General features: G+C 53.4%; 1 protein-coding gene across 6 annotated transcripts in view; it reads right to left on the bottom strand.

Moving 5' to 3' along the window:
- SEPTIN9 (septin 9) overlaps positions 1 to 15,925 on the bottom strand; it is a 147,465-nt gene that overhangs the window by 46,034 nt on the left and 85,506 nt on the right. For all 6 annotated transcript variants that reach the window (XM_075519146.1, XM_075519145.1, XM_075519143.1 and 3 more), the window contains one exon: positions 14,729 to 15,388. In XM_075519146.1, coding sequence (XP_075375261.1) covers positions 14,729 to 15,388 — 660 coding nt within the window. The remainder of the gene's footprint in view (positions 1 to 14,728; positions 15,389 to 15,925) is intronic.

Here is a 15,925-nt window from a genome sequence, read left to right as displayed (position 1 = left end):
AAATAGGCAAAGCCTAAGGCACGAGAAACAGGAATGGAAAGTCAAGGCATGAAAATATCTGTTTCTTCTCTTTTCACCTCAGAGGTTTTGTGTTTGAGGACCAAGGAGCACCAACTTCTGACAGCTTGGCCAGGGCAAGCTCTCTTGGTCTTTGCCCTTTCGAGGGCAAAGGCTGGGTGCTGGGTTTAGCCCTCGGGGGCCATGGGCACGTCCAGCGCAGCCCCACTCTGCCCAGTGCAGGATGGATGTTCCTGCCCTCCTCATCCCATCCCGCTCACAACGTCTGGGCAAGGCAGGATCACAGGGTCTCACTGAGACTTGCTAAAACTCCCTCTTGGGCCCCAAATTGCCCATTCATTTCAAATTTAAGACAAACTGAGTGATCAACTTTGGCCTCCCTACAGACCTGTGGTCCAGTGAGATGAGCGCTGCCCTCTGCGGAGCCTTTCAATGAGCTGTTTCCAAACCTCTTCCCAAACCTTTCCGTGCCTCTCCCACTGCTGCAGCCCCGGGGCTCCACATCCCTCTGCGGGAGCCGTGGGAAGGAGGGCATGTCCCGCGCAGGGACGCGCTGGCCCGCAGTCACACGGAGGGAAGGGCTGAGAGGGGGACCCCAGGGGTCAGCCAACAAGAAGAAGAAAAATAAATTAACTGCACAGCAATTTACACAGCAGCATTCGCTCCTTCCTGCAGACTCACATTTTCACCACAGCTGCTCAGCAGAAGCCCATGATGCTGAATCGCCTGAAGGGCTCCAGGACACTTCTGTGGAAGGATGTTTCCTTTTCCGATGTATTCCCCCCCGCCCTCCCTGAGGGCACCTGGAAGCCCATGGACCAGGGGATGCTGGGTGGGTAACTGCTTTACCGACTCCATCCGTGAGGTTGTGCTCTGGGATGGGGTGAGCAGGGCAGCAGCGGGCTTCTACCCAGCACCATTTGGGACAGCAAAGCCTTTTTATCTCTCCCTGTTCTGTGTGACCACCTTCCTGGTCCCTGCACAGCATTGCAGCCACATAGGCAAATGGGGATGGCTCCGAGGCAAATAACTGTATTTCTGTCCCAAAACAGATACAGCATCTGCCCCTCCAGTCCTGCAGCCCCAACACAGCCCGTCCAGCCCACCCCTCCACTTCTGCCCCCCCGATAGCCCTGCCTGCTCTGGCTTGCACCCCCTGAGCTTTAACCAGCCCCAGCACGTTGTGCAAGAGCAGTGGGCACCACAGGGCTGCAAACACAGCTTTCAGCCAGCTGCAACTACTTTGGGGATTTAAATCAGCCTCATCTTCCCCTCCCCCAAGTTTGCTGGCCAAAGCTTTCCCGGGGAAGAGCGCCCCATGAAAAAGCCTGGGAAAACAAACAGGGTGTGCCTGGCCAAATCCCTAGCCCCAAGGGCTGCGCTGCTCGGGTTTAGCGGGGTTATGTGCAATGGTGAAAGGTGAGCATCAGCAATCTGCATTACCGACCTCCTCAGGCACAGAGCTGCTTGCTGAGGGTGGTACTTACCCCCTCCTGATCCTCGCTCCTGCAGAGCGGCCAGCGCTTCCACCACCCCACGTGAAATGGTGCAGGAAAAGAAGGGGTCAAGGAGGAAAGCCAGGGAGGAGGTTCGAAGCACAGCATAATGGTCCATTCATGGTAAACCCGCCCGAGAGGGCGAGGGCACCCACACACTCTGCTTCTGCTCCTGGAGCTGGAACAACGCCTCCCAAAGTGACTCAGGTTCCGGCACGGCCATAAGAGGTCTAATTTTTCTTCCATTATGAGAAATTTTATGATTCCCAGTGGGTGTTAGGAGGAAGTCAGTGCGAGTGAGCTCAGACCAGCCCAAGGTGCTGCAGAGAAAAGCTCCGAACCATTCCCCGCTTGCTCTGCCTGAAGCTCCCACCTCATTTCTCCACTGCAACTGTGGGCTCCCAGCCTCATAGCATAGGTATTTTTTAGCCAACTGATAACATTTTGAATAAAATTACCTAAATCTCCATGCTCCAACCAACAAACTGGGGTTTGGAAAAGCTTTCCATAACGGGGCAGTAATCCCCAGTGAGCTGAATTACATCGGAAGATGTGACACCCACGAGAGAGCTCCAGTGAGAACCACCCTGCTCCGCAGAACCGCTGCCCTCCCCTCCTCACTGCCTGCCCTTCCCCACGCTGCCTGCACACAAATACTCTCAATTCCTCTTCCACTCTTGTGCATCTCTGTCCTGCACAGACAGACAGACAGCTGCTATTCCCTGCCTGGCCAGGTAGATGGTGCTCAGCCAGCATGAAGAGGGAAATTATGCAGGCTGGAAGAATTAAGTTGCCTCTGATTAACCCAATATATCAACGTGGTTTCCGCTGACAGATGCGGAAGGTCCTGTTCCAGCCCCAAACAAACGGGACCGACTCAGATCCTGATCATCTATTTTAGACTTTCACCCTTCACTTCGGGCTGGAAGGTGGCAGATAAGCTGGTAGCAAACATTTCACCAAAACCAGGGCTTTCCCAACTCTCATTTTCTGCTGGAAATACACTCCGCTGACACTTTGCCCCCCCCACCTTTGACCAGCTCTCCGCATACATTTCCCACAAAACCAAAACACAGCAAAGCCCAGTGGAGCAGGAAACAATTTGCCCATTTTTGTCCCTACAAAGTCAGGGGTGTGAGGGTCCGGGGGGGGAGGGGAGGGCACCGGCAGGGCCCCTTGTCCTGCTGGAAGCTGCCGGGCTGGGCGCAGGCAGCCCAGGGGGGTACAGACTCTCCATCCCATCACCCCGGAGTCGCTTTCCTCTACCGTGCCGGATGTAGGATGTCTAATATTTCTCTTGTACTGCTTTAACGCTCACACCATCCTGGGAGCAGGAAGCTTAAGCCATTTCCTGCAAGGCATTGCTCTGCCCTTCAAATATTTTCAGCCTCAGTGCAAGCTGTTTTAAAACCAAGCCTGGCAGCTGGAAGTGCGAAATCAGAGGAGGGGCTTGTCAAGGGAAAATTCAGTTTGCGAAATCTATCCAGTCCCCGCTGCCACAGAGCAGTAAAATAAATACTGCTCCAGGCAATAAAAGAGAAAAATTAATTTTGCGTGTCTAAAAATGAGAAGGAAAAGCAGAAACTCAAAACAATGTTCTCTGTGTGCCTCCCAAGGGACGCAGCACTGTTCCCCAGCAGAAAGCCACAGCCATGTCCCCCCTTGTCTCTGCAGCCTGCGATTTGAGGCTGTCCCAGCTTTGCTCTTTCAGTGGAGCCCAAATGATGGCTTTGGTTTGCTCACTCTTCAAATGACCATCCCATAGACTGTCTGTCCCACAAATGGGCTGAAATAACCCCAAAGAGACCCTTCCCGCTCCTCCGAGCAGAGGAGAAGCCAAATGCTCATTCCCTGAAGCTCCGCAGAGCAATTTCAGGCCGTGCCAGGGCAGAGCTGGAAACCCCACAGACCCAGGTCAGCAGAGCTCAGCCCCATCCCCACGTCACCCTCTCGGCAAGGAGCAGTCACCACTCAGCCTCATCCTTTCTCTCCCTGCCCGAGGTCACACGTGCAGAGGAAGGGTCCAGCCCTGTTCTGCATCCCAGAGAGCCCCTTTTCCAGAAAGGAGGACTCTGGCCACGCTGCCCAGGGGTTTCTGGACAGAACAGAACTGAGACTGAAGACTTTTGGACGGAACCTGTGCAGAGCAGGAACAGCCAGGAAGAGGAAGGACGTAACACTCTCCTTTCTGCTTGCTCTGAAGCTAAGGACAGACACAGCTGACAGCACAAGCCCAGGGATCCCCTCTGCTACCGCAACGGCTTCACAGAGGAGATGCAGCACAAACAGGGCTGGGAGCCATGGGGCCAGGAGGGCAGCAGAGCCAGGCTCTCCTCTTGCTTCTTCCTCCTCTGCTCCTCTCCTTTCATAACCTGTGCTCCTTACTGCTTTCCTCTCTAACCAATGGGGATTTAAATAAGGAGCTGGTTTTACTGCACTGTATGAGCTTCAGAGATGTGCCCAGGCATCACCAGGGAGGGGATGGCAGGGAGGTGCCAGATGCTGATGGAGAGCCCTGGGGCAGGAAGAGCAGGGTATGCTGCTGCTGGTGACACCACGACTAGCTTCAGCCCCAACACAAGGAAAGAAAGCAAATCCCCCGGGGTCCAACACAAACATGGGCTCTGGGGAGATGCTGGATGCCAGTGGCCAAGGGGGGAGGCAGGCGGATGGCAGCCCATCACCTGCTGCTGTGCCTGGCTGCTCCAGCCCACGTGTCACACGTGAGCACTGGTTATCTCCTCCCAGCTCTTCTTCTCCAGGTGACATGCACGGACACGTGGCCTTGCTACAGGGAAACAAAGCCAAGCCCCAGGGCCCATGCAAAGGCCTCTGCTTCACTGAGCTCCCACCCACAGAGCTGCTCCCTTTGCAAGACTTTTCTGCCCAGGAACCAAAGCCACGAAGCAGAGAGGAAACCCCAGAGCTCTTTCAGGGACGCACAGGAACCCTTCACCTCCCAACCTCAGGGCATGCGTTCCTGGGCTGTAAATAAACTTTTATTTACTACACAAAGTAGGGCAAGGAGCACTGTTTCCCCGAGGGATGGTGGGAGGAACATCAGCATTGCGGAGGGATCTCAGATTTCATCCGACTCCACAATGCAACTCCTGGAGACCTCAGTAGGAGCCACACAGGGCATGACACCACCTCTCCTGTGGCCACAAGTGACCCAAGTCCTGCTTGTCTCATTGTTTCCAGTCCAAACAGGAATCTCTCTAGGACATGGCTCTGCCCAGCCACCCTACACCCAGGACCGCCAGCTTTGGAGAGAGCATGGCTGGAGCAAATTCACCTCCCACATCCCACAGAGCAACGCGCAACCAAGGTCCATCCCCTGCAGATGAACCACGATGGATCTAATGCTGTCCTCCAGAACCACCCGCGTCTCCCTGCTCCCAGCACTGATGTGCTGCGTTATCAAGGTCTCCTCCATATTCCAGAGCACTGAACTACCTAAAGCCTGGGCATCATCCACTCAGCACTCAGCTGCATCCTCTTGTCTTCTCCAAGGCCACCAAAATGGGTGGATGGGGGATCTCGGGGGCGGCGTGACCCCAGGGAGGGCCTCAGCAGCCTGTGAACTCGGCCTCCCACTTCCACCCCCTTTATCTGCGCGTTGGGCTGCAGGAGGAAGCGAGTTCAGCCAGAGTTTGTCTAAACAATTATGTTTTATCAGAAAAGCTGCTCAGATCTACTCCTTTTTCCCAGGACAAATCTGGACAACTCCAAGGTAATCTCCATTCTCCTTCCTATCTGCACAAGATGGAAGCAGGGGAGGAGGACATAAGGCAAAGAGCATCTAAACACCCCACCAGTGCCTGCTCCACCTCCCCAGTGTCAGCAGTCTCCATCGCTCATAAGTCAGGAGGCAGCATCCATCCCCGCATCTGCTCCCCACACATCCAAAGTTTGCCTTCCAAATCCTTTTTTCCCCTCCGAACTACAGGTTTTTCAAATTTAGGAGAAAGCAGACTGAAGAGCAGAGTAGACTGGAGAAGGTTTTGATACAGAAACCAATTTATACCCTCCCTCTCCTCCTGGACAGCTGAGGACCTCTCTCTTTGTAGAGCCACTCCAGTAAGCTGGGCAGAGCAGGTTCTCCCATCCTGCATGACCCCACTGCGCCTCTGCAACCAGGACCAGCAATTTCCTTATCACCAGTTGAACCTCAAAGAAGAAAGGACTCAATGCAAGGACCAAATCCAAGGCATCTTGCCATGTTCACCAGCTCCTTGTTACAAAAGGAGAAATTGGAGTGGGTAGAGGGATTCAGTCAGGACAATGAGCAAGTGAACAGCAAAGGCAGGATCCTGACCAGGCTTCTCCTGCCATCCAGCCTTTTCTCATCTTCTCAGTGTTTTTCTGGCTCTTGGTCCCTGAACTTATTTCCACTACAGATGGGAGTGAGTTGCCAGTGAACGCCCCGAATACATCACGCATGCAATGGCGGGCAGCAACCTCTACACCGTAACAGCATGAGCCTGCACGTTCGTAGCTTCAGAGACTGTAACCAGGGACTCATCCTGTATTTCCATGTTCCAGAGCTGCAGAGAAGGGTTCAGAGGACACCACCACTTTGATGTATCAGTAGAAAGCAGCACAGCCTCCCAGATCAGAGCAAATAACAAGCAGAGTAAACAAAATTCCCATCCAGAGTCATAACATGCAGGGGAAGTAAACACAGGCAGGGGCTCCAGCCCAAGCTGGGTAGGGCAATACCTGTGATGTCCCTCCAGACCTACCCATCACACATGAAATATGCCCCAGGTGCATCCATACTGGAGTTGAAAGCAATGCCCTACAATTTAAGACTTGTGAGCTACCATACAGCTGTAACTGAGAAAGCTCCTTTCAAGAGCTTATGTATCACTTTTATCACTTATATCAACACAACTTTTATCACTGCCCTCTCCGCCTAGGCACCATACCCTTTTGGATTCCCATCTAATCTTCTTTCCCCTGAGATCTTCCCAAACTGAGCTTTTCTTTGAGAGAGGGAAGGAATGTCTGCCCCACTCCATGCACAGCAAGAGAGGAGAAGAGGGGAGAAGACAGAGCCATCATAAAAAGTTAAAATACTATCAGTAAGCATCAGTCTGACCCGTGCGCTTAAGTAAATGATTGTCCACTGCGACCTGTTTGCAGAACAACCTGACACATGGGGACCAGGTTTACTAGGGGGCTGTCAAGCACTATTGATAACAAGGGATTAGTGGCTTGCACAATTCCGTCCTGCTGCAACATCCCTTCTCACCTCCATCTCTTTGACTCTGGAAAGAACACAGGAGGGTAAATTTGTCTCACCCAGGCTCGCTGCCCAGGGCGTATCCTGCATGGCTGGAGCACCCACTGAACTATGAACTGATTGCAAAGGCTCTCTCTACATTCAGCAGAGAAAAATAAACCCTTCAAGGACACAATTCACACCAGCCTAAGGGAGACATTCAGATGATTAGCTCAAGTGCAGACATCTCAAGTGAGACAGGGTGAACGCCATGCAGTACGTATGGATGAAGCCATGTGCAGGGGATGCATTGGGAGCACTCCCTGCAAAGGTCTTGCTCATAGATGGATAAAGGTTGAACTCACAAAGGACAAAAGGAGGTAGGTGCTCAGCTCCCACTAAATATTTTTTGACCCCTTGGAAGCACTAGCCAGGGACCACGCTAGAGCTGCACCACAGAAAGCCTCTGCAGACCCAGAATTCAGAGAACAGCCAGGGGCTGGTAAGACCACCCAACTCAGAAGGACCCTGAACACCGTCTCTTGGGTTGAAAAGCTAAACATAAATCCAAGGTTATGCTCATATTTGCTAGAGCATCAACAATCTTTGAACTTCAAGGTGTTGAAAGATGCTTCATTTCAGTCATTCTTCATCCCTGTTGTACAAATTACCTTTGCTATGCAAAAACCAACCCACTGCTTCCACACAGAAGAAACTGCAGACAATACAAGTCAAGGAAGAGCCAAGCAACCAAAAAGAAGGAGGAGCCAAGAAACGAAAAATCCCCATGCTGTCACTCCTGAGCTGGCACAGCAACCTTAGATGCCTTGTTAAAATTATTTGCTTTTCATAAATGCATAAACATCTGCAAAGTTTTGTTGTTTGCAAAATGTTTTGGACCAGACCCTTTGGTCCAGCTTTGTCTCTCAATATGGCCGGTACTATCTTCATGCCAAGATAAAATGAAACAATTTATGCGTGTGACCCCACAGAAATCCAGGGAACTTTTACGCAGAGACCCATTCAGAAGACCAATGAAACAAATGGCCCAAATTAAACTAACCCGAAGGAAAGCAGCCCTCTCCCCAAGTCCCTCCTTTAAAACCTGTAACAGATGTAAGAAAAATTGGGCCCAAAGAAGTCTGAGCACAGGCTGCAATCCAAGACCAGCTGCTTCTTCCATTTATAGCCACGTTCACTTCAGTTTCGTCGCAACATCTTGGACAATACAAAAGTGTCTGTGTGCCTGTTTGTTTGCTGGAAGAGTAAAGAACACAACTGGCTTGCTGTCAAGTTATCTTTTTTGCTCACAACAACGTTTGATCTTCTCAAAACAAAGTTATCTCTCTATAATCTCAATTCAGTTCCTCAAGTCCTCTTACACAGTTTATAGAGTTGGCACCATACCCAGCCTATGGTGTCCCTTAACTACTGGCCAACAGAAACATCTCAGGCAGGGACAGAGGTCTAGAAATAGTTTAGAAGAAAATTATTTCTTAACTACAGAAGGCTCATCACCATTGACATCGCTTCCCTCCCCCAGCAGACAGCAGAGAAGTCACAAAACGAGTGGCCAGGCCTTACTGCAGGAGATCAAAGCAAACTCTTTGTTTTATCTTGGTCAAGATAACGGATTTTATTTGCTTTATCAGCCTGTAGGATGATTAACCTAAATGTGAGAAAGCTTGAAGATGCCGAAGAAGTTGATGGGCGGGGAGCATGTTCCCCAGCACGACTGCCATGGGCTCCAGACGTGCAGATACCGCAAGATAAACAGAGAAACTCTTGGTTCTGGTTCGTGCACGCCACCCTCAGCCAGGGCTGCATCTCCCATCGCCTTCCAGTGTCACTTATACGTATGCAAATCCAACGGCAGGCAGCAGCGCTGCTGCGTTTCTCAGCACAGCAAAGGCACCTCTCTGCCCAGGGGCTGCCCGGAAGGCAGCGGCTACCCTGGTTTGCATGCATGGAGGTGCAGAGTCAGGAGGGTCCTGCAGCTACACAAGGTTTGCATCCCAACACAACGAGCACAGACCCCACGAGCCTGCAGAGAACTGGCAATCCAGGTGCCGTGCAGTTGGTCACCTGCTGCCTGGAACAGGAGGCTTTGACCTCTACTAAGACACATTCAGCCTTAGATGCTTCCTGCAAGGTTCAGGAAGCAATGACATCGATGCACAACCTAGCCCACACACCCAACCTAGCAATGGAAGAGACCTGCCAGGTCATTAAGCCCAGCACCAGGAGGACTCTGCAGCTCAGCATTCGTGGGTTCGCCCTCTCCTGGTCTCAAACGACATGAGGCAGGGAAGGGAAGTGGGAACCGTAATGTTTCCTATGGGAAACTATTCCTTCGCATAATGAATCTCCACTGGGGAGATCACTGCTTTTCCTACAGGCCCTCAGGGACTTCCACCAGGGCAAACGAATTCTCAGTGTGATTGCACCTGGGTCTGGCTGCTGGCCCTGGAAACTGGGGGCAGGCAGGCTCGCTGCCCAGGGCGTATCCTGCGTGGCTGGAGCACCCACATGGGACTGTGATGGCATCCATATAAACTGTGCCCACGCAGATGCAAAGAAGGGGACACACGAATGCCAACATGAGCAGAGCTAAACATGATCTAATGAGTTTGGCAACAGTGTTCTTGGGGCGCAAAGATGTGCAGCAGAAGTACCATCACATCTACATCACCTGGCCTCCTTCCTGACATCCTCAATGTCCAAAACACACCCCAAAAGGAACTGAGGTGCACTGGCTGCTGCCTGCACAGCCAGGAACAGAGTGTACGGTGGGAGGGAGAAAGCAGAAAGCGCCCGGCCCCCCTGCTGCCCTCCCCGTGTGGGCAGGAGGCCGTGCACATGGCATCCCGGACCAGGCAGCATCTCCAAAATGGGATGCAATCGTCTCCCCCGCACACGCTCCTGCTCCTTCGTTCCAAGTCACTGGCGCTGTAGGTCTCCATTTTTCCGTATTATCTCAGTTTTGGCACCTGAACTTACAAACTGGGACTCTATTTCTCACTCAGCCCCTCCATTTGGTATCTCAGGCTGTAGGCACTTTCCCATTAAAAATAACAACAACAACAACAAAAAAAGACTACCCGTAATCTAGCCCAAATGTGTCAGCTGGTTTTAAGGAAATGTTTCCCTACAGCTTTAATCTCTTTGTACAGTTAAATTTCTGTGCAGCTCAAGGAGCTGGAAATGATTACTCACGGCGTCTCCACTCAGCCCTGGCCTCTTCATTTCGAGGAGCATTAATAGTCAGCCAAATCCCTCTAAACCCCCAGCTCCAGCAAGGCAGCCCAGCCCCACGCTTGGCATCCCCCTTGCAGGACAGCACAGAAGAAAAGTTGCCCCAAAGCTTGGGCAGCTTCGCTTCTTCATCCCCGGGTGTCCATGGCAGGACAGAGGCTTAAGGCTAGCTGGGGGGGCACTGGGCTGCAGCCTCCTCCACGGCTTTCCCAGCACACAGCAATGGGTCCCTGGTTTTCAGATACGGCCTTCACAAGGAGCTCTGTGGATCTGAAAGCTTTTTTTCTTCCCCCCCCCCCATTTCAGCTCAACTCTACAGGAGCCTCTAAAATAGCAAGTTCTGAAGAAAAGGTTTTCCATAGGAGTCCAAGGCTGGGAAAAAAAGAGTGAAAAAGTTGAATTGCTTCACTCTCCTGATATCCTCCTGCTTGTTCTGCAGCAAAATAGAAGTAGGGACCCTGCTACTTTTAATGAGGTGCCTGGCACCGGGCATGGCTGTCCCAAAGCAGGGCATCAGGCAGCAATGGGAGAAAAACTCCAAAAAGCTGGAAGCTCAGAGATGGTTCAGACTGTTTTGCACGTCATCATAGATCAGCACAGAGACGCACTTTGTCCAGACTGATGGATGGGACGTTGCAGAGGAAGGTCAAGTCCCTGTTCTAGGTGAAGGTTCCCATTATTCATTATATTTGCCTTGATTTATCTAACCAAGCTCCTGAGCATGCTTGTGAGAAAGGACCATGGGGGAGGAGAACTGTAGCCCAGCCAGTTGCCAAGAGCAGCAAAATGGGGCGAGGGCAGGAGCAGGCAGCAGAGCCGCGGTGGAGAGCGTGCCTTGCTGGCAGTGTGCCGTCCCCAGGGCCCCGGGCAATGTGACCACAGCAGCTTGTGCCAGAGACAAAAAGGATCATCAGATCAAACCGGCTTCCACTTCTCATCCAGGATCGCTTCTCGTCTGTCACCTGAGATCCCAGAACTGAGCCTTCACCACAAATACAAACAGGTTCAGATTTGAGGGGAGCAGAGATAGAGTATTAAACTGATGTGGAAAACATTAACTTTTCTGGGACCAACAATGCCTTCCCCCTGACCCCGACCACCACTGGGTTGCAAGGAACAACAGAAGAACATGGCATTCAACCACACGTGCACAGCATCAGTGATAGGAGGCACCAGTGGAAGGGGATGCTCAGGCAGGAGGATGCGGCAGGATTAGCCATGATGGGCTCGACACGGCTCTCCCCGAGGACTGGCCTGTCCCAGATCCAGCTTGGGGGGAGCCCCCAAGACCCCTCCTTTGCGATGTCTCCAGATGAACTATTGCTGCTCTCACAACGATTCCCCTTTCCTCTCCTGGGCAGCCATGCCCAGCCTGCCGCGGTGAAAAGGAGCCTGATGGGGCTGCCCCCTGCCCAGGGCCATGGGGGCATCCCAGGCAAAGCCACTGCTTCAGAGCAAGCCAGAGAGGAAGAAGAGGGTCAGAAGCAGGAGGTGATGGGGGCTGAGCAAGCCAGCACCCTGCCAGCTGCAACATCAGTAAGGGTCACCAAAGCAGGACCCAGCCACCACACCGATCCCGCAAAGGCAGCGGGATGGCAGCCCGGGCGTCTGGGGGCACAGCCACCTGCTTCAGCCCCTTCCCTGCCATGCCAGCTCCACAGCATGGTGCTACAGGGAGGAACCAGCTCTGGCCACGCTGGCACGGGCACTGCATGCCCTGCTCAGACCTGCCCCACGGGCGCAAGGAACGAACGGCCTCGGCCGCCAGCTTCAGCCTGGGCAAGTGCCCTAGGGCCAGGAGTGAACCACTGCCCACAGCGGGAGCTCAGGAGAGGTTATCACCACCCATGGGTGGTCATATTTGGATATTAAGATTTGGTAAGTCCTATGCAGTGAAGACAGACTCCTGCAGTCTCTGAGACTGTGGGTTCAGAAACAGCACTTCCCTTCACCTTTTTCTTATGTTTATTTTTAATTGCTTGTGCCTCTTTCTGCCTTTTGCGTATTCTCCCCTTCCCTACACCCACTGCACAACCCTGCTCAGATTTCTCTGGACAACTCTGACTATAGCAATCTACATTGCACGGTCATCCCATCGCATTTCCTTGTCCCAGCTGGGGAGCACCAGCCACCTTGGGGACACGAAGTCCAGCTTTGCCCAGGACGCTGGTGCAGTGATACCTCACACCCGTGATGTGCATCATGTCCCATCTCCCTATCACCAATGGCCCAACTCAACGCTAAACCTGCACAAGCGCAGCCAATGCTCCCCAGGGAGGGCAGGAGAGCGTGAGATGGACTCAGATGGAAAATAGGGGTGGGGAGGAATATTTCTTGCTCTTCTGCCCGATGACGACACCTCCTGCCCTCCTCCTACCTTGAGAACCATGGCTCCAGAGAGGGCTCAGCCCGCGCCACCAGCTGAGCTGCCCTAATGAAGCTCAGCACTATAATTACTCCTATCCTTTGTGGTTTGCTCTGAACTGCCGAGCTCTCGCCAATTGCTCTTCTCCTCCGACCGGCCTCTTCCTGCACAACACGCTCTCCTGCATACCTTCAGCAGCGGGACGAGGGGTTAAGGGCAAGGCAGCTGAGCCCTGGCAGCTGGCTCAGCAAGTCCCAGCACAGGGCTGAGGGCAGCTGGAGGCAGCTGCCTGCATCCCCTGCTCAGCTGTTTGCGCTGGAGAGCCACCAAGCAACGGGACTGAGGGGCATCTAGTGCCACGGGAGCATCTCTCAGGTGCCCCAAACCCTGGGAGCAGTGAGAGGGAGCAAGACTTCACACCACGTGTTGCCTCTGCTTCAGGCATCAGGGAGGCAACGTTTTCACTTGAGGGATTATGGTGGGGCCAGAGCTGCAGTGGAGCTGACGAGTGTCTGCAACATGCCTGCACCCATCCACAGGGCTCCCTGAGGGTCCCTGCGCAGCCTCCCCAAAACTCCTCCATGTGCTTACACCGGCAACAAGGAGAGATGCCATCCACCCGCCCAGCATCGTAGGGTGGGTGTTGTGGACCACAGGAAGGAGTGCCCTGAAACGGGGTCCTGCGCAAGAGCAGCCTGGGGCAACCTCAAATCATGGCGATGGAGGAGGTTCGAGATGACCAGGAAGGGGACACGGGCTCTGGCAGTGACTCTGGGCCGTATGTCCATGCTGACATGGAGGAAGAAGGAGCCAGAGCCCTCCCTACCCCTTCTACTTTGTCTCCTGGCTCTTCTTGGAGACATTTTGACTGAAAGCCCCTTTTGTACCAGTACCAAGGGCTGGCTCGCTCTGCAAGGCAGACCCCAGACAGCTGGGCTCTTGGGTAAAACTCATCCCCAGCAGCTGTCCTGGGCTTCTGGGGTCCTTTTTGATGCAAAGGGCACTCCCTCTCTCCCCCAGGCAGCTGGGGGATTCAGCAGCTTAGTTGGTCTTCTGCTCTTAAAGTGCCCAACCATCCGCAGTTCAGAGCTCAGAGCAGCCCAAACCCAGCAGGGTGAGGCCGAGCACCCACCCACAGGACAAGATGGGCCTCCTGGGCACCATGCACACGGTGGCTGGGGACAGAGAGCCCATAAGGGAGACCCAGACTGAACCCCATCACTGGGCTAGATCTTAGAGCTCAGCCATGCCCAGCTGGAGTTGGACCAACCTGCTCCCTGCTGGAGGCATTTGCCCACTCTTTAAAACCCAGCTCAGAAAAGCCACACCTAAGACATACATATGCACAGTGAGAGAAACCCACTCAACTCTTACAGGTTCAGTATCAGCTCCACCACTGACTCCTGATTTGATTTTAGACCCTGCACACACACTGAAATCTGGCCTCTCCGCAGACCCCATTACTGCCCTGTGACTGCAGAGAGGAGATGGAGCAGGGGACCATCCCATGGTGCGGTGAGACAAGGGCACGTGGTCCACCTCCGGGGCCGGGCACGGACCTCCCAGGTCCTGGCTTGGCCACTGCACGCCATCCCACAACTCCCGGGGAGAGGAACAGGGTGGGGTGGGGAGGTGGTGCCCTTCGACCGACCGCTGCATCCCTTGCAGGAGAGAACTTGTGGGTGATGGGGAACGGAAAACCAATTAACAGGCCAGAAGAGGGGAAAAAAAAGCCTCCAAAACATTAGGGAGAATAAATGACGGCTGGCGGGGGAGGGAAGCTGGCTTTAATATGGGATTAATTGAAAACAAGATAGAGCTAATATAAGCCAGGGCTCCAGTTTAATAGTGGCTCTGGTCCATGATGTTGTTAGACTTTGGCTCCAAGGCCAAAAAAACCCTGACTCTTACTAATGAAGAGGCGGTTTCTGCCCCACAACCATAAGCAACAACACTAAACAACAAGCCATCACAGCAATACTTCCACAACCACCTCCTCTCCAGCACCTCAGAGGCTTCTCTAGATGCTGCACAGGCGGGTGGGGCTGCACACGGGGCCCAAGCTGGCAGAATGGTCATTTTCTGCAAGCACCCAGGTTTTTGGCATTTTATTTTCTATTTCCTTATAGGCTTGATAGCAATTTTTATTCAAACTGACAGCTCTTTCAGCCAGGATAAACCCAAGGATAACAGCCATGTATGTAGACACAACTGAGCACAGATCCAAGTCCAGCCTTGAAAGGCATCATCACTGGAGCCAAAAGAGCAGCACAGAACGCTTGGCGTCCCCGCATAGGCTCTGAGCAAGGGACGAAGACAGATATCAGCCAGCACCTCACCCAAGCAGCTGCCTGGGGCTGTACTCACCTTCTTCTCTCTTTGGTGGGCTCTCCATCAGCACCGGCTGCAGCTTTGGCTCTGCCTGCAGAGGCTGGGTGGCCAGGGGAGGTTCTGAGCTCTCCACTTGCCGTGCCGGTGGGGCTGGGACCTCAGCAGCCTTCGCTACCTGAATTTCCACGCGCTTGGTGGCTGCGTCGGGCACAGGAGCATTGGCCGACTCGGCTCTTCGCTGGGGCATCTCAGGGATCTTTGATGCCGGCGCCTCCACCCTCCGGAGACCCGGCTCTTGGGGCTTGCCGAGGGTGATCTCAGTCCTCCTTGGGGTGGGCTCTGGGGGTTTGTGCCCCAGCACATCTGCTCTTTTGAGGCCAAACCTTGACAACCCTGAGGTGGAGTTCTCCACCTGCTTGGATGAGATGTCAATGGAGATTTCTGTTCTTCTGGACACCGGCTCGGGCAGTTTGGGTCCAGAGAGCTCTACTCTCCTCAGAGAGGGCTTGGGTGATCTTTGGCCTGTGGGGTCCACATGTCGGGCAGATGGCTCCGAATTCCTGGCGCCGAGTTCCTGAAACTTCTGCGTAGAGCTGGAGACGGTGGACCTGAGGAGGGGGTTTGGGGTTCGTCTTTGTGGGGTGGAGGAATTTGAAGACTGATCTACCTCCTCGACTTCAAAAGATCTTTTTAGAGCTGAAAAACATGAAAAGGATTTCAGAATTTAGTTACCATCCACCTGAGCATCTCCAGAGAAGCTTACAGACACTGCCTGAGGCTCGTAACCCCACTCCTGCTCCTCCACCCAAGGGTTCATAACCCCATTTAAAGAAGGTGGGGACTGAGGGCCAGGCTCTGCCTCTTCAAACAAGTTACAAACCCAGTAACAAAACTGGAACCAGAGCCAGGAAATTCAACCCCAGAATAGAAACCATCCCCATGCTTGCCCCCCATCCCACCCGCACCCCATGTGTGCTGGGAGGGGAGCAGAAGGCCCCACTGTAGCATGGCAGAGCAGAGCATGGCACAGGACTTGGTGGCAGCCAACAACCTGACTCCCAACACCTCCCTTTTCCCCTCACATCCGAAGGATGAGCAGATAAACACAGGCTTCCTGGAGCGCTGCCAGCAAAATCCAAGTTAGGAACGTGAAAACAGTCTCAGGAGAACATCAAATCCATATAAATGCAGCAACAAAAACAAAGGTGGCAGCCACAGAAGCTCATATCCTTG

This window comes from Mycteria americana, chromosome 16 (assembly GCF_035582795.1).
Source record: "Mycteria americana isolate JAX WOST 10 ecotype Jacksonville Zoo and Gardens chromosome 16, USCA_MyAme_1.0, whole genome shotgun sequence".
Lineage (NCBI taxonomy): Eukaryota > Metazoa > Chordata > Aves > Ciconiiformes > Ciconiidae > Mycteria > Mycteria americana.
Note: the sequence above shows the minus strand (reverse complement) of the source record. Positions and strands in the feature narration are given on the sequence as shown.